Source organism: Ustilago hordei (assembly GCF_900519145.1).
Source record: "Ustilago hordei strain Uho2 genome assembly, contig: UHO2_contig_23, whole genome shotgun sequence".
Taxonomy (NCBI): Eukaryota; Fungi; Basidiomycota; class Ustilaginomycetes; order Ustilaginales; family Ustilaginaceae; genus Ustilago; species Ustilago hordei.
In genome coordinates, this window is record NW_024545265.1 from 316,474 (window position 1) to 334,165 (window position 17,692).

The window sequence follows — 17,692 nt, forward strand, 5'->3', positions numbered from 1 at the left end:
GAAAAGATGCATGCAATGCTCGTCCAGAGATCAGTACCAAAGGAGCTGTGGCCCTATGCCATCATGGCTGCAGGGCACACACTGAACTTGACACCCTCTACCAAAGCAAATAGGATTCCATACGAGGACTTCCACCACAAGTCGGCACATGGTTTGGCCAAGCAGCTGCGTGTCTTTGGTTGCCTCACTTGGGTCCACCTCCCCAGGAAGGATCATACTGGAAAGCATGGCATAAGAGCAATCCCAGGAATCATGGTCAGCTACGATGACGAGCACAAGGGCTGGAAATTCTTCACCCCCAGCCACACCCCATCTATACGGTGGAGCAACTCAGCCACATTCCATGAAGCCAAAGGTTGGCATGATCACCCCAGTGTGCAAAGCCCACTGCAGTTCGGTTTCGAGAGCCTCGAAGCAGAAGGTACTAGACCCGAGACAGATAGCGACAAGCCTGAATTGGAGGTGGAAGTACTCGACATGGAAGACCCACTTCCCAAGATACACACTGCACCACCCACTGACCCTACAGATGACAACAGGTCGGAGCTCGATGTTGAAGAGATAATTGGAGAAGCACACACAGCCACCCTGAACCTCACGCCGACCTTAAAGGAGGCACTTGCCAGCGACGATGCACAACAATGGCAGGAAGCCATATGCAAGGAGCTGGATGGACTTGAGGCAATGGGAACATGGGAGATTGTGGACGTTCCACCAAACACTAGACTTGTCGACTCCAAAATAGTCCTTCAGCTCAAATTGGATGCTGATGGCATACCTGTCTGGCACAAAGCGAGACTCGTCGCACGGGGCTTCACACAGCGGGAGGGTATCAACTTCGAAGAAACCTTTGCGCCTGTGGCACCACTCAGTGCAATAAGAGCCCTGTTATCCTTGGTAGTGGAGCGCAACTGGGAAGTCCATCAGCTTGACATCACAATGGCTTACCTCAACTCCACGCTCAACCATGTGATCTACATGAAACCACCAGAAGGTGCCAAGGTGCCAAAAGGGAAAGCCTACCAAGTCATCAAGGGACTGTATGGCCTTAAACAGTCAGGATGGGAATGGAACATGGAGTTTGATAAGTTCCTGCGACGCTCAAACTTCCACAGGCTCGACTGCGCACCATGCATCTACACCAGAGGAGAAGGGGATAACTTTGCAATAGTGGTCATCTATGTTGACGACACGTTAATTATAGCTCCAACCCTAGAAACAGTAAGGCGTATCAAGGAGGAAATAGGCCAAAGATGGCGGATGGAGGATGGTGGCAATGTCTCCCACTTCCTCGGGATTAAAATCACCAGGGATCGAGAAGCGAAAACCATGGACCTCGAGCAAACCAGTTATGTTAAGCAGCTTCTGGATGAACATTTGGACAAGCGCAGAAGGAAGTCTAGCGTACCACTCCAAGACATCCCAGTCCCAGAAACGGCAGCAAGCATAGCAGAACGTAAGGAGTACCCACAGATCGTCGGCAAACTCCTGTGGCTGTCTAATGGAACATGTCCAGACATCAGCCAAGCCGTCAGCATCCTTGCACGCTATATGACACAACTGTCAAGGGAGCACTACAATGCTGCACAGAAAGTACTCCAATATTTGGACCACACACGAGATATCCACTTGCAATATGGCAGCAACAAGCAACAAGACTTTCTGATGGTGCACAGCGATGCAAACTGGGCAAGCAATGCTACAGCACAATGCAAAAGCTCATCTGGTTCAGCGGTGTTCAAGTGTGGTAACCTGGTAGCATGGAAATCAGCCCTACAGCACTGCACTGCCTTATCGGCGGTGGAAGCAGAATTTGTAGCTGCGACAGAAGCCGCACGAGAGGTCCTGTTCTTCAAACACCTCTTCAAGGCCGTCGGAATTGATGTTGGTATCCCTACAATCTTTTCAGACAACACTGGCACCATCCAGGTTAGCAAGGACCCTGCGCAACACTGGAAGTTAAAGCACATTGACACCAAATACCACTTCATCAGAGACAATGTGCAAGATGGAAAGGTCAGGATCAAGTACATTAACACTGCAGATAACTTGGCAGACCTCTTTACCAAACTGGTGGGAAAGACTATACTACAGCGCGCACGACAGGAACTGGGCCTAAAGGCCCAGCATGATGCAGTGGCCTGGCAGTCTCCTGCCTTGCCACTGAGGGAGGCAGTTGAGGGAGATGCGACAAAGCAGGGATCCCGGCCGGGATAAAACTCCCGCTGCAGCCCCGCGCATGCACACGAGCTACAAAGACTTTGAAATGCCCGGACTCGAGCTTGTAGTTAGACTATCATTATCTACGCAGAAAATCAGATTCCTCAACTTGTTTGGGTTATGGCACAATTCGACGTGAAAGGAAGGCACCGTTCCCGATTAGTGCATCCGTACTTGTGGTACGGCTCACTCGGCAACCAATTACCGGCGCCTTGCAAGGCTCTTCTCTACCTTCTCTCTCTCTACTACGATCCCATCAACACCGAATCAGAGTGAAGCCAATGAACAATAGACATGCCCTTCCCGACGCCAACCCAATTCCTCGGAGGCGGCAAAGTCAAAGTCTTCCACGTCGACCTTTCAACTTACGATGATGCGCTTTCCCCACGTCTCGCGAATTCGGCCACACCGTCAGCGAAAGCAATGGTGTGTATGATCGATCGGCCTGAAGTCAAGAATGCTGTCGATCGTGAGACGGCAACTGCTCTTCATTCTGCTTTTGTTTCTTGCGCCAACGATCCCAACCTTCGAGTTGCAATCCTGACCGGATCGAACGGAACTTTCTGCGCTGGAGCAGATCTCAAGTTCATCTCTCAGTCTTCCCTCATGAGCGACCAAGGCGTACAGGAAGCTAAGAGCAACTTGTTGGACTCTAACATGGACGCCATCGCACCCATGGGTCTCACTCGTCTGGCAATGAACAAGCCTGTCATTGCAGCCGTAGACGGTTTCGCCGTTGCAGGAGGAATGGAGCTGGCATTATGGGCTGATCTAAGGGTGGCTAGCAGTGACAGTGCTTTTGGTATCTTGTGTAGGCTGAGAGGTGTGCCCCTCATTGATGGAGGCACCGTTCGATTGCCAGCCCTGGTTGGAGGAAGCAGGGCTGCGGACCTGGCGTTGACGGGAAGACTAGTCAATGCGACTGAGGCTCATTCTATCGGACTAGTCAACTATGTGGTTCCTTCGGTATCTCGGGGACCAAGAGCAGTGGGAAGCGGTTTCTCAGCAGTTGTGGAAAAGTCATTGAGGATTGCAGCTAATCTGGCGGCTAATCCGCAGACTTGCATGCTCAATGACAGGAGTAGTATGCTCAATGCTCTTTATCCAGGTGAGGCGGATCGGGAAGGCGAATGGACGGGCGGAGGGGTGGATCTGAGACTTAAGGGTGGTCTGAGAAAGGCGATGGAAATCGAGTTTGAGTTGGGGTTGCAGAGTCTGGCAAAGTTGGCGGAGGAAGGCCAGGTGGGTGCATTTGTGAACAGATCCAAACAACAACGCGAGACTGATAGGGCCAAGTCTCGTGCCAGCAACCTGTAGCTCAGACTGCACACTTGCGTCTTTGTAACTCTCTCGCACTTGTTTGAAGCCTGGATCGTTGATTTTACCTCTTGATCGTTACTGTACTATGTAACTGGTATAAGTGAGAATGTTATCTAGTCGCGGTACTCCCATGCGGAAGCGTCGTATTTTTCGATGACTTCGGGATCTTTCTTGTATTTGTCTTGAAACTCCTTAAATCCGCCTCTAAGCACAAGCACTTGTTGCTTTGGCTGCGCTTCACTTTCCCCTGTCTTCAACTTGCCCAAGTCGAGAGCTTCTTGTCTTGCCTGCGCATACTTGCCTGCTGCTTTTGGCCCGCGCGCCTGCGAGAGATGGCAGTGGAAGATGACCTGCTTGTAGTCTTTGAGCGGGCCATAAACGAGATCTTCGATCTCATCATCGAGCCTGGAAGAGGGATGGTTCTTGGCCGTGACGATGTTGCCTCCCACAAAGTCGTCGTCTGTTGAACAATCAATGTTTGGCAGGAAGAATAGAGCTGTTAGTTCGGCTGAGACATGCCAAGGATGAGGGGAGTTGGTGGCCTTACCTCTAACATCGACGATCGCAACTTCTTTTTGATTTGGGTCAGAAGCATGCTTGCGCACTGTTTCGGCGAGGGTGTCGCCATCGACATAGCTGTAGAGTGGCTTGAACGACATGATTCCTGCGGTGTGTTCTGGTGATGGCGGTGCAGAAAAGTTGCGACGTAGCTGGATGAGACGTTGAGATCGAGCTTGCTGTGCCTCGCAAGCGCTGGTGGTAGTCGAGGACACGAAGCGAGAGGCGGCGGAAGGAGAAGCGAAGGCTGTTTGTCTACTGAATGCAGAAGCACGGATCGAGGCTGTACGACAGATGACAGCAAGTCCCCTTTCAGCCATAAAGTTGTACTTCAGAGGCGAGGATGTGGTCTGACTGGGAGAACGAAAAGTGTCCAAGAAGAAATGGAACAACACAAAAAGCTGATCCGTTCGCGCCACTTTGAAAGGTGGAGGCATAGATTTAATCATATGTGAACAACATCGCTCTAACACGTTTTGCCTGCCTGGAAAATCCATCTCGGCGGATGTGGATCTCGAACGCAAACTCTGAATCTCAATACACTCTGCTTCGCATTCGTCTCACCAAAAGCCATCTCTTCATCCTCCTTCAACAGCTTTGCCGAACAAGGCTGCAGCCAAGAGCGACAATGCCAGCAGAAAGCGTTCCCATCTGGGCCATGACCTCTTCCTCGGCAGCCCTCTTCGGTGAAGGCCCCAAGTCTTCCAATGGTCTCGCAACATCCGCAGCTGCCGACGCCAAGCCCGTCTCTTCTGCCGACAAGGCCAACCCTGCATCCTCATCAGGCTTGCAACAGCCAACACAGACGGATGCATCTCTGTCGATAGCGACAGCGCCACCAGTGGCAGATGCCGAGAAGCCATATGAGCCGAAACGCAAGCAGAGACCCATCACACACTGCCCTCCCCTCGCCTCGCTTGCTTCCTCCTCCCCGTCATCTTCCTCTTCCTCGCGTCGCATCCCTTACTCGATACCCTACGTCGACGAGCAAAGTGCCAACGAGTCGCTGCATCAACTGATTGCCGTGCAAGCAAAGCGCGCCGGCTATGATGCAACGACTGCCTCCGCATTGCACCAAGTGAGCCAGCTGACCAAGAAGTTTCTCACTTCCGTGTTCACAGCTGCGATGCATGCAGCTGAGCTTTCCTGCCGTGATCAGCCATCTGCGAGAGACTTGATATATGCACTCGAAACTCACGGACAGCCCATTCGAGAGCTACGCGACTTTCACCCTCAGCAGCTGCGGGACGGCGAGGAACAGGATGAGAGGAATCAAGCCAGTGCTAAGGCTAGGGGCAAAGCGAGAGAGAATGCTGCTGCCCCGGAGACCTACAGAGCGAAGCGAAAGTCGAGGCTACGCGATCAGGAACAGAGTATAAAAATCGGTGATGAGCAAGACAAGGCCTGGGTGGAGGGTAGCAACGCATTCTTGCCCTCAGACTCGGATGATGGTTCAGAACTGGACGCATGGTCGGTCAGCAGTGAATCGGACGACGAGTACGGTAACCGCCGTGCTGCTGTGCAAGTGCGTGTGGCCAAACGCAAGCACGACCTGGCCCGAGCCCAAGCCAAGAGGGAGCGCCGTATGGCAAAGCTGCGTCAAACCCATTCCAACGTTGCAGACCCAACCGCCCCCTCGTCCTCTACATCATCCACTTCAGCTCAAGATCTCCGCGCACTCATATCAGGTGAACAAGCATGGCGAAAGATTGCAGATCACGTCGTGCCACGACACTTGCCAGGGATGCCTCCAAGACATGCTTGGGTGCAGACACCAGCGTATCCAACCAATGCGTACGGTTTATCGCTTGGCGGCGAGGAGGACGAGGATGGCACGGTGAAAGAGAAGAAGGATCCCTTGATGCTCGTGAACAGGAAGCTGGCAAATGCAAGGCTGGTAGAGGCTTCTTTGAAGAGGTTGATTCAGAACACGGATGGAGCCGCGGCTGTCGCGTATGCAGCATCGGCGAAGAGTGGCGGCGCAGAGACACCGACAGCAGGCGGACGGGAAAGTGGAGAGCAATCTCGAGCAGAGCCTGCATCAGCACCTTCGGCAACCGTTCCAGCTAGCAGCAGTAGTGGAGGCTTTGCGGTGCCCAACACACCAGCTAGCAGTGGTGGAAGCGGCTTGACGCTGCGACTAAAAAATAAGTTCAATCTGCCTTCTTCTGCGCTCAATTCGCCAACGCAGCCGTCGACACCGACTGCGAGTCGAAGAGCTTCTACAGCTGTGTTTGCAAGTACAAGTGCTAGTGGTGTGCCTGGGACGCCGCTGGGAACGGGCATGTCGATGGGCTGGGGTGGAGAGCCATTGATGTCGCCGCTGACGCCCATGTCGGCCAATCCGGGAGCTGGTGGGGGACTGATGACGCCGTACCCGCCGACAACAGGAGGAGTGTACGGACACTACTTTGGATCTAATTCTCAGGCTGCAACAGGTGGGCCAGGAGGGTACAGGTCAAGGTCTCAATCAATTGTGGCTGCAAACGCGGATTCATATGCTGGTGTGCTGAACGGGCCAGACGGTAACGCTGGAGCAGACAAGCTCGGTGTCAGAGTGCCAGGACCTGTCAATTACAAGAACGTGTGGTACGCTCCAGGAAGTACCATTGCCAGTGGTGGGCTTGCTGGCGGTGCGACGTCCGGTCATGGTGCAAAATCGGGTTCTTCGAGCAGCAATCACCCACACTCAGTCAAACGTATGCGCAAGTGGAAGGTGTAGAGGCTTCGTAAGCTACAGTTTCGATGCGATGAAGATGATGTCGCCGTCACATTCCACCATATGATGTCGAAGGATGTCAGTAGCAAATGCAGTTCACTTCGGCCGTGCTCGAACTTGTCTAAATCGGGCCGGGCCCGATCCTAGCCCGATCCTAGCCCGATCCTAGCCAAAAGAAAAAATCTGAGATGAGATCTGATGCCCGAATCTAAGGCTGAGCTTCTTGAGCGCGAATTTTTGCGATTTCTCTCAAAGAGCGCAGATTGAGCGCCTTTCGTGCGTTAGAGGAAGTCGAAGCAGATTTGCCTAACCGTTTCTCTGCAGTCTCATTTCTTCTCACCGGCATCGACCACCTTCAACGCTTGATCTCCACCATCGTCTACACCATCGTCTACACCATCTACTTAGCAGTCATTCTAATCTGCTGCAACTCTCTATCTACATTCGTTCGCGACAGTCGGCCCTTACAGACAAGACTGCTGCAGCTTCTCGACTCGGATTCAGTGGTTTCTCATCCGTCACGACTCGCTTTTCTTCACGGAGGTTCTCGACTAGCGACTCGTTTCAGGCCTCGATCCTTTCCGCATCACGACAAGGTAGCGTCCCGCATCTGATCAAGGTCGTACATCTGGTAGCAGAGTCGCGCTCACTTTACACGGCTATTCTCGCACCCGTTCTTACTTGCATTCGATCCGTCTCTTCCTTCAGCATCCACCCAAATGTCGGCCACCACAGATCTTCCCAAGGCCCCGGCGGACGCCTCGAAGGCCGCTCTTGATTCTGCCGTCAATCAGACAGTCAATGGCACCACAGACGCTGGCGCTTCTTCTGACGATGTCGCCACTTGCTCCAACAAGGATGCATCCAACGCATCCGAATACCGCACCGTCTTCCAAGACGCCAACAACTTCAACGTCAAGCACCCGCTCTACAACCGTTGGACGCTCTGGTTCGACAACCCGTCGCAAAAAGGAATGGCTTCCGCTCGTGGTACCAAAGAATCCTGGGGTGATGACATGAACAAAGTCGTCGACTTGGACAGCGTCGAAGAGTTCTGGGGTCTGTACAACAACATTGTTCCTCCCTCTGAACTTCCACAAAAAGCCAACTACTATCTGTTCAAACAAGGCGTCAAGCCTGCTTGGGAAGATCCGGCTAACACAAACGGTGGTAAATGGTCGATTCAATTGCCTCGTGACAAGACCCGAGCAGCTATCGACAGGTTGTGGTTGTACACCATGTTGGCTGCGATCGGTGAGACTTTGGAAGCTCCCTTCCCCGACGGTGTTCCTCCTTCCAGCAACAGTGCGGAGGACGAGTTGGTGACTGGTGTTATCATGAGCGCTAGGGCCAACTTTTACAGAATTGCAATCTGGACAAGAAAAGCAGAGGACACGGAAGAGTTGGCAGCAAAGTTGTTGGATATTGGCAAGCAGTTCAAGGTCAACGTCTTGGGTTACGATATCGATGCCAAGATCGGAGCCGGTTTGACGAGCGACGTCGAGTTCCAGAGTCACAAGGAGAGTGAGAAGAAGAAGGGTAAGAAGACTATTGTCTAAGTATCTTCCCTTCGGACTGAAATAGCTCACATAGCAGAGGTCAAAAGTAGCAATAGGTCACATAGCAAAAGAAGATCTTTGCTTGTATAGCTAGTCAGCTATGATCGCTTATCACTTTGTACATATGTCACTTCCAACCACTTTGGCTTATCATCTACGGCCGATGCAGGTATTGCGTGTCTGTGTCAGACACGAGACACCTCTGTTCCTCTCCATCTGTTCTCCATCGCTGCATTTGAAGTATTGTAATGATCGATAATCGTAGCAGCTTGCTAGGCAGTTCAACCTTTCACCGCTTCCGGATGAGCAGCGTTCCATACACACAAACGAACATCATCGCCTCATGACGAGTATCGAGATCATTTTGTCATTTCGGGTAAACGTGGTGGCGTGGTAGGTTCGTAAGTGGGTGAGGAGATGACTTGAGACAAGGTCGTACTGAGTAAGCTTGATCTTGTCTCGCCTCGGGCGAGGAGAGGAGCGTGAAGAGGTCTCACGAATGATTGTGCGTGAAAGTGTGTTGTATCGTTGTTGGGTGCGAGGGTCCTAGATGTACTGCGAGACCCATCGGAAACCCTCGCCGTAACCTTGACGCATAACAACGGAGCACATGAAGATCTCGATGGGTCGGATGTCTTTGAGCGGCACTTTGCCCTTACCAGTGGTCTGGTAGAGCCCGAGAGCCTGACGAAGCTCCTCCTCGCAAACAGCACCGGGAGCGTCAATCTTGTTACCGAGAATCAAGAAGGGAACTTTTGAGAGCTCCTCGATTGAGAGCAAAGCGTCAAGCTCTGCGCGGGCCTCGGCGAATCGCTCGTGGTCCTGGGTGTCGACAAGGAAGACGATACCGTCAACTTCGGGGAAGTAGTCCTTCCACAGACGACGTGCCTGTTGGTGCCCGCCGAGATCGTATGTGGTGAACTTGACTTGGCCGATTGCGAGCTCTTCGGAAGCTGTGGTGAGTGAACAGTGGCGCGCGCGAACGAGAGGGAATGTACAAGAAGGGGATTAGATGGTGGATGAAGTTGTGTCGAAAGCAGATGAAGGACAGGTCATTATCGGGTGCATGAGGAGCCGGGAGAGTGGACAGGATCAGGAGAAGCAAGAGGACGAATGGTCAGTTGGGGCTCGAGACAGGCTGCGGCGAAGCATGAGAGGGCATGAGAACATACTTGGGTGAAGAGTGGGCTGCAATGTGGCGAGACGGTCGTTCTTGAGCATGTGAAGAAGGGTCTGTTGGAGGTGGCGAACGATGAGAGGATGTGGTCCGATATAAAGAGAACAAACAAAGAGGTGGAGGGTAGACGTCAGCGAAATCGCATCAATGGGTCAAGCAGATGCTGCGAATGATTGATAAATACGTACGGTCTTACCGGCGTTGTCAAGACCAAGGAAGAGAATCTTGGCGTTCTTGTGCGCCAAACCTGTAGCGGCAAGCCAGGAAAGCGGAATGATGAGATCAAGAGGGTCAGCTTGGGCATCTTCATGGCATGTCAGATCAGCCTACGTCCGCCTCAGCACGAGAGAGTGTGACGAAAGGGTGCATTCGATGGACGAGCAGGCGCAAAGAGGACGCGAAAGAGTTAACCGTGTCAAATAAGGTGTGTCGATACTTACCAAGCTGGGCAAGGATGTCCTGTAGTAGCCAAGCATCCGAACATGTTGCAGCAGCGATGCGATGAAAGACAAAGGTGCGAAGAGGTTCGATTGATGTTGTGGTCAGCACTTGCTGTCCTGGACACGCATGATGCGACAAACGCTCGGAAGCCGTCGGAAAGCACACGGCATTTATTCGATAGACTACAACATCGCCATGGTGTACGGGAAGCCATCATTTCGCCGTCCAGCTTGATGATACCTACCCAAAACCAGTTGATGATGAACATGTTGCCTTTGACTGTGTGTGGGGGTTCGAGGATGCGGGTGTCGGCCAGGGTGAGACGGCAACAACGAGACGGCAAAGATGAGACGGCAAAAATGAGACGGTCAAGTTGATCCGATGGCGAGGGTAGTAGGAAACGATGTAGATGATGACGAGCAGACTCGTTGAAAGTGGACAGACGACGCTACAGTATGCTGAGCGTGAATTCGACGCACTATTTCACACCAAGCGCAGCGTGGCAGTTGCGTATCGATGTGGCCACCTTGACTTGGCTGACTGCGACTGAAGCCTCGTTGGAATATCTTGCAAATTAAGCCAAAAAAAAATCAATCAAAATCAAATCACAAGCGCGTGCGTTTGATTATTCAAGTGCCTCTCGGCCGTGTGTGCTTGCGTCGGTTCTTCGCGATTTAGCTAGCTTGCTTCTTTGTCTTTGGTTTCAGAGAGCCGATTTCACGGCTTGATCGCAAACTTGTCAGAAACAGCACAAGGGAAGAGAGCCGCGCTCAATTTCACACGTACAGCCAACGCTGAACCATCGAAACCTGTGGCAGATCGGGATCTTTTCAACCCGATCCCATCTCCGCCTTTCACGAGGATGCTCTGAACCTGCGAGCTCAACCTTGAGACTTGTGTTCATCGACAGCAGTTGCAAACTTGCGCTGGCCCTTACTTTTATCAAAAATGTGTCTTGTGAGCATCATGCGGGAATCACAGCTGTTTGGATAGATAGTCCCATATTGCTGCACACGTCTCATCGACCAGCAGCGTCATCTCTCTAGAGAAACAAGATCCGGTGTCCTGTCCTTCGCCTTGTGCTTTGTTGATTTCTATCGGATCTGCATCCAGCACATGCAGTCCTTCCACTGGTCCGCCAGGTATCGCTTTCTCGCCATGCTTTGGTCGGATTGTTTCTCCCTTTTCCACATCCTGGTTGCTGAACACTGCCTTGTGTGCCAACTCGTAAGCCGGCCAAACGATGTTGTCAAAGTAATCTTCTGGATCCTTCCACACTGTACCTTCAGCGGTTGCGTATCCAAAGCGTTGCTCTCGTCTATCCTTGAGTACCGCCCTTGGTGTGCGGAGGAACACTTTGACGTCCATCGTTGAGCGCACTTCTGGGTCGTAGTACAGGAGGAAGCCGTCTGCCAGCATCACGCGAAGTCCTTCCGATGCTGGTGTCCTACTGGATGAGGCGAGTGAAGCGAACTTGTCCTTCCAGGTCGAGAAGACTTGCTCGGCGATGGGGCAGTCTGGTTGGGAGTTGAGGTGATCATGAGATGAAAAGTCTGGAGGCAAAGTGCCCGTTGATTTGATGTGCTCGATGGTGCGGTGCATACGTTTGTAGTCGATCTGAGGCATCAAGTAGGATTAATCGATGAGACGATAGCATCAGCAACTAGTACCGGGCCAGCTAGTGTTCCGCCGAGCGCCAAGACTTACTGCTGTTGGTGGATGGTCCCAATCGGTGACACCGTACTCCTCATTGACGGGCAATGATGCTTCTGGTGGAGCAAAGTCGTCTTGATGCAAGATAAATGCTTCCGTGATGCCGCTGCTGGTGCCTTTCTGGGATGGGTTCAGGATCTGGAGGAGATGCTTGGCCAGCGTTGTCTTGCCTGAGCATGTGGCACCACCCACCCCTACGACGACGATGCGCGGTCTCAAGCTTGTACTTGATCCTGTCATGTTGCAATGTGCGGCGATCGGGATGAGCTGTATCGAAGAGAAGCAGCGCTAGAGCGGAATGGCATAAAGAATATCTCAACCTTGACATTTTGCAAGCTGTCGACTTGCAACAGATTAGATTGTGGAGTGTGCGAGATGGATCGCTATCGGTAGTTGCTCATCCCGATTCCGCGATGCTTGGCTGCGGTGGAAATTTTGCGAAGGCGCGAAAGAAAAAGAAAAAGAAAAAGAAAAAAAAGGGTAGCAAGTTGAGCATCAAAAAGAGCTTTTGCTTCAGAACAGTCTCGACTTCTACCCCGACCACATCAACGTTCCAGGCGTCTGGCTCTGCTTTTCAGCTGTTTCGGCTGAGAAGCACATACCACCCTTGCTCAACTGAGAAGGTAAGTCATCTTTCCAAACAGCAGCAGCATGGTAGACAAAACGCTATACCGGCGCCGTCAAGGGTCAGGCAAGGCGAAAAAGCTCAAATCCACAGGATTATACCAAGAAAACAATAGCATAGTTCAAATCTAGAGCCCTTGCAGGCTCAATGCGAACACCTATTCCATCTAAACGTCTTTCGCTCCTATATGATGGACATTGAGGCCGAACCACTCTTGCTACTGTGGCATTGGTGCCATGCTCATCGACAAGGCAACGTTGTCAGGCAGCGCAGACTCGTCTGCCACTATTGCTGCTGCAAAATTTCCACAGTGACACACTCAAGATTGGGATCATCGTACTGACGCTAACTCTTTCTTCGTTATCGCTTGTAGATCCTTGGCTTTGCTACTGGTGTGGCGAAATATAGTTTCATTTCTAGTTTGGTCGACCGAATGATGGCCCATGTGTCCTCTGTTTCGTGTCGAGATGAGTTTATAGAAAGGCGCTTGCTGCCCTGACACTGTTGGAGTTTGGTCCCGATAACTGACGATCGGGTAGAGTCTGAGTACGATGTCACTGCTAGTTATAGACAGAAACAAATATACTCAATTGACTAAGAGAACGTGGTGAGAACCTAGTGTTCTCAGCCTGATATATATACATATGGGTGGCACATGCCGAATGTGGGAGTTGCTATACCTAAAGGTCCAGCTTGACAACGAGCAGGACTTGGTTGTACCCGATCTCTAGTGATATCGGTTTATTCTCGATCTCCGATCAGATCGGCTCTGCGTCATCCTTTAACATCTCACTGGATCGTAATCTCGAGCACGCACAAGTTGAGAAGCGAAGCCTGAACCTAACACGCAGAATTCTGAGCAGATGAGACGCACGATTCTCACTGCGCCGGCGCAACGTGATTTTGTGAAAGGGCACAAAGTGGAAGAACTGTAGTTGAAGATGCGTCGGCATCTCAAGCGATATGCACGCACCACAGCCGAGACACCGAGGTGCAGGGAGCTCACATAAGCGAGGAACACAATGAAGTAAGTGGTAGTTGTCATGACAACAGTCTGGTGGCACCCAGTATCATAGCAACACAGGGGTATGGATGAAGTGACATGTCTTGTTTTGGATATCACTAGAGTGGTGAATGGAGTATATATATATGTGTCTGTCATTTAGGTTTACTCTAATAAAAAAACCAAGCATTACATAGAATATATGGCTGTTGTAAAGGGAGTCTGATTGTGACCCCAATAATGCCATGTATTAATTGTTATCTTCAATTGATTAAGAGTCTGAAGAAGCTATCACCGAGCTAACCGAAACTCATCAACAACAATGGTAGAAGACACTGAAATGAGGGTCAAAGGAAGCAGAAAAGGCAAGAACACCCAGGTTCAAGTCAACAATGATGCCATGAACAAGAACAAGCCAGAGGCCATCAACAATGAAGCTGACAAAGACACCAATTCCAACTCTGACTTCGATGATGGCGACAAGCAATACAACTTTCACACCCTAGCAAAGCTCCTTGAACCTGTGCCAAAGCTCATGTCATGCAGCTATTATAGCTGGAGTGCTCACATGAAATCTTTCCTCTGATCCATGCCCCATGCGATGAAGCATCTCGAGGGAGCATATGACAAGAAGCACCCAAAATGGAGCTGCTCCCTTGATGATGCTTTAATCAATGCTCTGTGTGGAACAATCAACACTACTGGAGAATACAATGTAAATTACCTCATTCTAGATGTGATCAAGGAGTACCTTACTTTCAACCAAGTATGGAGAAAGATCGAAAACAGTCTCACAAATGAAGCCACCAAGATGTCTCACAGACTTGCACTCATCTCACAGCTCAATGACATAAAGATGTTTTGCTCAGATGCCAGAAAGCTAATTCAAGAGATCCAGTCCATACAGACTGAAAGTAGCCTCCTTGGCAAACCATTTGCCAATGATACATTGTTCTCGGCTCTGCAGAAATGCACGATCCAGCATCTGGTGTATAAGGAGACAGTCACCACAGTCCATCAAATTGACTTCAACACCCTCACCACTGCACTAAGCATCTGACAGAATGCTGTCGAGAGCATCCCTGCACAAAAGATTGACCCCTGCCAAGCCAGTGCCTGGACTGCTGGCAACAATGATCAAAGCGAATGGACCAGAGAGACCAAAGCTGAAGCCGACAATAGCCCCACGAGCCCGAAGAACGCAGGAAGATCATGCTGAATCTGATGCTGGATCTGCAAGCAACCAGGACATGGGATTAGTCAATGTGACGCTACAGTTACCATTCCCAAAGACTCCCCCCTCACCAAACCTAAATAGGAAGTGTGGTGCTCCCTCACCCTCTCACAAGACCCCCCAAACACCAAGGAAACAGCTCATTGGATCTTGGATTCGGGGGCAAGTTATCACATGGTGAACAACTATAGCATGCTCATCCACCCAAGAACCTGCTGAAAGTGGATAATTACTGCCAGAAGCAAGGTTTTGGAAGCAGCGGCTATAGGAGATGCAAGCATATCTACAGATTATGGGGAAATCTCCCTCCAAAATGTACTATATGTGAAACATCTTAATGTTAACCTTCTGTCAATGAATTCATTAATGGATGAAGGAGCACGAGTGACATTGGATGCAACCAGCAGCCAGATCATTCTAACAAATGGCATGACACTTAAAATTGCAAAGAATCACAAGCAAGGACTTTTGGAGTTCCAAGGTGACACATGGCAAGAAAGCATGATGGTCATGTCAGCATCACTGTTTGAAGGTGTTGACAAGGAGTTCGAGCATATTAAGAATGAACCAAAAGTTTCAAAGGAACAACTATGGCATGAGCACCTCAGACACCCAGGAAGAGACAAAGCCAGGACAATCACAAGTAAATTAAAGAATAGGCATACCATGCATTTGGATCCAAACACTGCTCTGACATGTGAGCAGTGTGTACAATCCAAGAGCACAAGTGCCCAGATGGGGCAAGGTAGCAGTGAAAGAGCTGTGGGGCCCCTGGATCTCATCCATGTTGACCTAATAATAGACTTGTCCCATGTGATGGAGTATATGTGTACTCTGGTGCTAATTGACAATCATAGCAAGTATGTGTATGCACAGCCATTGATGCGAAAGAGTCATGCATTCATGCAACTCAAAAGGATCGTTTCATTCCTGGAGACACAGATGGATCGGAAGCTAAAAGCGATCTGATCCAACCAAGGAACTGAATGGAAAAGCAACGATGCATTAGAATGGTCATTAGAAAAGGGCATAGAGTGGCAAACCACTGTGGGGTACAACAGCAAACAAAATGGACAGGTGGAGAGAATGAACAGGACCCTTGGAGAGAAGATGAGAACATTGCTAATGCAGAGGAGGCTGCTGAAGAGGTTTTGGCCATATGCGATCAGAGCTGCAGCATTCAAAATCAACCTCACTCCAAGTGTTGATAATGAGTTCCCCTATCAAGCAATGTTCAGCAAGTCACTGGAGCGCATTTTGAGACTCCTACAAGTGTTTGGTTGTCTGGCATGGGTAAACATACCCAAAGTCAAACGGGACAATAAGAAACTAGACCAGCGAGCTGTCACATCCATTTTCTTGGGATACAGTCTAGAGAGAAAGGGCTGGCTTTTCTACAGCCTGGACTACAGTCCGAACATTTTTTGGAGCAACTCAGCTAAATTCATGGAATCCAAATGCTGGTCAGACAGGATGGAGTGGCAACCAGTTGACATGAAGACACCTCCAGCAATGATGACAGAGGAGGATTTCAAAGACCTAGGGTACAACGAGGAAAATATATTTGATGAAGCACATAAGGAACCATTGCAAGAATACATAGATATGGAGACAGGTTCAGAAGAGAGATCAAGCGAAGGAATGGCGGAGATGATGGAACCAGAACCAATCACTGAAACTCAAATTGACAGCAAATTCTTGGGACTCATGGCAATGTGACCAGAACAAAAGAAGAACCTGGATCCAACCATACATGAAGCAATGAGTGGAGAGGATAGAAAACACTGGGAAGAAGCCATGCAAAAGGAGCTGGATGGATTGGAAGCAATGGGCATGTGGGAGATTGCCGACTGTCAGGGGTCTCGCGCCTGAAACCCAGGTCGGTCTGTCGAGATACTCAGTGACTATCAAACTGTGCAACAGCTATTGTCTCAGTATTGGTGACTATCAAGTTGCGCAGTGACAGCAGGTGGCGTTTGTTGTATATACTATCATAGGTTTCGGCTGACCTCTGTGGACACTCCGTTCAGGGGTAGCTCAGCACGATCAATATCAATATGTAGGTTATGTTGACACCAAGGTCTGGTGTGAGTGTTGATGATGATGAGGTTGATGGTGTTTGGTGATAAGGTTGGTGGTGTTGGTGATGAGGTTGGTGGCGTCAACACGAGTGTCCAGTGTGTTGACTTGGTGCTTGAAGTGATCCCCAGACCGCAGTGGACTACTGCCTTTGGTTCTATCTATATCCGGACCGCTAACCTGCTATGGGTGCCTTCGGATGTCAGGTAGTGGTGATACAACACACACACTACGATGAGGAGCAACCTTGATAGATTGCTGCTATGCTGACTGAAACTAATGTATACTTATGCTGAAGTGATAACTAGTTATATGGTGAGTAGAGTCGATGAGGATCCACTCGGCCTATGATGATGAGAAAGCATGGTTATATATCTCTTCACAGCTTCGCCAGCGATGCTGCTCCTGCTCTCTCTCCAGAGAGTACCTTCTTCATCGAGTACTGCTCAGGGGCCTCTCCTGCTTGGCACCCCTGTGCCTCTTGAGTGGTGTCAACTCCTTCGACACTGCTCCTCCTCCTCATGACCTGGCGTCGACTCCTTCGACACTGCTCCTCTTCCTCAGGACCTGCTTGCCAGTGTCCTATTACTCTTGTCTCTCAAGCCCCTGAGTGGTAACCATCTGAGCTTGGTCCTCTTCATGGCTGTGCCTGCTCCTTGAGCTTGGTCCTCCTCGTGGCTGTGCCTGGCCCTCCTCGCATGTGGCTCGGTTCTCCTTTGCATGTGAGTCCATAGGAGTCCATGGTCTCCATGGAGACTGCACTATGACCATGCTCTCTACTGGTATCGACTAGGTCTTTGATACCTGTGCTCCTTCCATATGAACCAGTGACCCTCCTGCTTCTTGAGCATCCAGGCCCATGACACTGACCTCCCAAAGGGTGCAAACACCGTCGACACACATTGGGTACTCAAGATCAAAATGGATGCAAACCTTGTACCAACAAAGTTCAAAGCCTGGCTCGTGGCATGAGGTTTCACTCAATGCAAAGGGGTTGACTACATGGAGGTTTTCGCACCAGTGGCACCCATCCAATCCATCAGA

The 17,692-nt window shown here is 50.5% G+C and overlaps 7 protein-coding genes across 7 annotated transcripts; 4 read left to right on the top strand and 3 right to left on the bottom strand.

Moving 5' to 3' along the window:
• Nucleotides 1–63: 63 nt before the first annotated feature.
• On the top strand, nucleotides 64–2,217 carry UHO2_07092 (uncharacterized protein; the record flags this gene model as incomplete). The annotated part of the gene is made up of 1 exon (XM_041556548.1): nucleotides 64–2,217. The coding sequence occupies one exon, from the start codon at nucleotides 64–66 to the stop codon at nucleotides 2,215–2,217; it is 2,154 nt and encodes a 717-aa protein (XP_041412482.1).
• A 297-nt stretch (nucleotides 2,218–2,514) lies between these two features.
• On the top strand, nucleotides 2,515–3,537 carry UHO2_07093 (uncharacterized protein; the record flags this gene model as incomplete). The annotated part of the gene is made up of 1 exon (XM_041556549.1): nucleotides 2,515–3,537. One exon carries the CDS (start codon nucleotides 2,515–2,517, stop codon nucleotides 3,535–3,537), a length of 1,023 nt encoding a protein of 340 aa, XP_041412483.1.
• A 116-nt stretch (nucleotides 3,538–3,653) lies between these two features.
• On the bottom strand, nucleotides 3,654–4,199 carry UHO2_07094 (uncharacterized protein; the record flags this gene model as incomplete). Its single annotated transcript, XM_041556550.1, has 2 exons — nucleotides 3,654–4,000; nucleotides 4,088–4,199. 2 exons carry the CDS (start codon nucleotides 4,197–4,199, stop codon nucleotides 3,654–3,656), a joined length of 459 nt encoding a protein of 152 aa, XP_041412484.1.
• A 527-nt stretch (nucleotides 4,200–4,726) lies between these two features.
• Nucleotides 4,727–6,820, top strand: UHO2_07095 (uncharacterized protein; the record flags this gene model as incomplete). Its single annotated transcript, XM_041556551.1, has 1 exon — nucleotides 4,727–6,820. One exon carries the CDS (start codon nucleotides 4,727–4,729, stop codon nucleotides 6,818–6,820), a length of 2,094 nt encoding a protein of 697 aa, XP_041412485.1.
• Nucleotides 6,821–7,536: 716 nt separating this feature from the next.
• On the top strand, nucleotides 7,537–8,376 carry UHO2_07096 (uncharacterized protein; the record flags this gene model as incomplete). The annotated part of the gene is made up of 1 exon (XM_041556552.1): nucleotides 7,537–8,376. The coding sequence occupies one exon, from the start codon at nucleotides 7,537–7,539 to the stop codon at nucleotides 8,374–8,376; it is 840 nt and encodes a 279-aa protein (XP_041412486.1).
• A 546-nt stretch (nucleotides 8,377–8,922) lies between these two features.
• UHO2_07097 (putative GTP-binding protein SAR1) lies at nucleotides 8,923–10,262 on the bottom strand (the record flags this gene model as incomplete). Its single annotated transcript, XM_041556553.1, has 5 exons — nucleotides 8,923–9,329; nucleotides 9,549–9,609; nucleotides 9,742–9,800; nucleotides 9,994–10,012; nucleotides 10,239–10,262. The coding sequence occupies 5 exons, from the start codon at nucleotides 10,260–10,262 to the stop codon at nucleotides 8,923–8,925; spliced, it is 570 nt and encodes a 189-aa protein (XP_041412487.1).
• A 707-nt stretch (nucleotides 10,263–10,969) lies between these two features.
• Nucleotides 10,970–11,947, bottom strand: UHO2_07098 (uncharacterized protein; the record flags this gene model as incomplete). Its single annotated transcript, XM_041556554.1, has 2 exons — nucleotides 10,970–11,611; nucleotides 11,702–11,947. 2 exons carry the CDS (start codon nucleotides 11,945–11,947, stop codon nucleotides 10,970–10,972), a joined length of 888 nt encoding a protein of 295 aa, XP_041412488.1.
• Nucleotides 11,948–17,692: the final 5,745 nt, after the last annotated feature.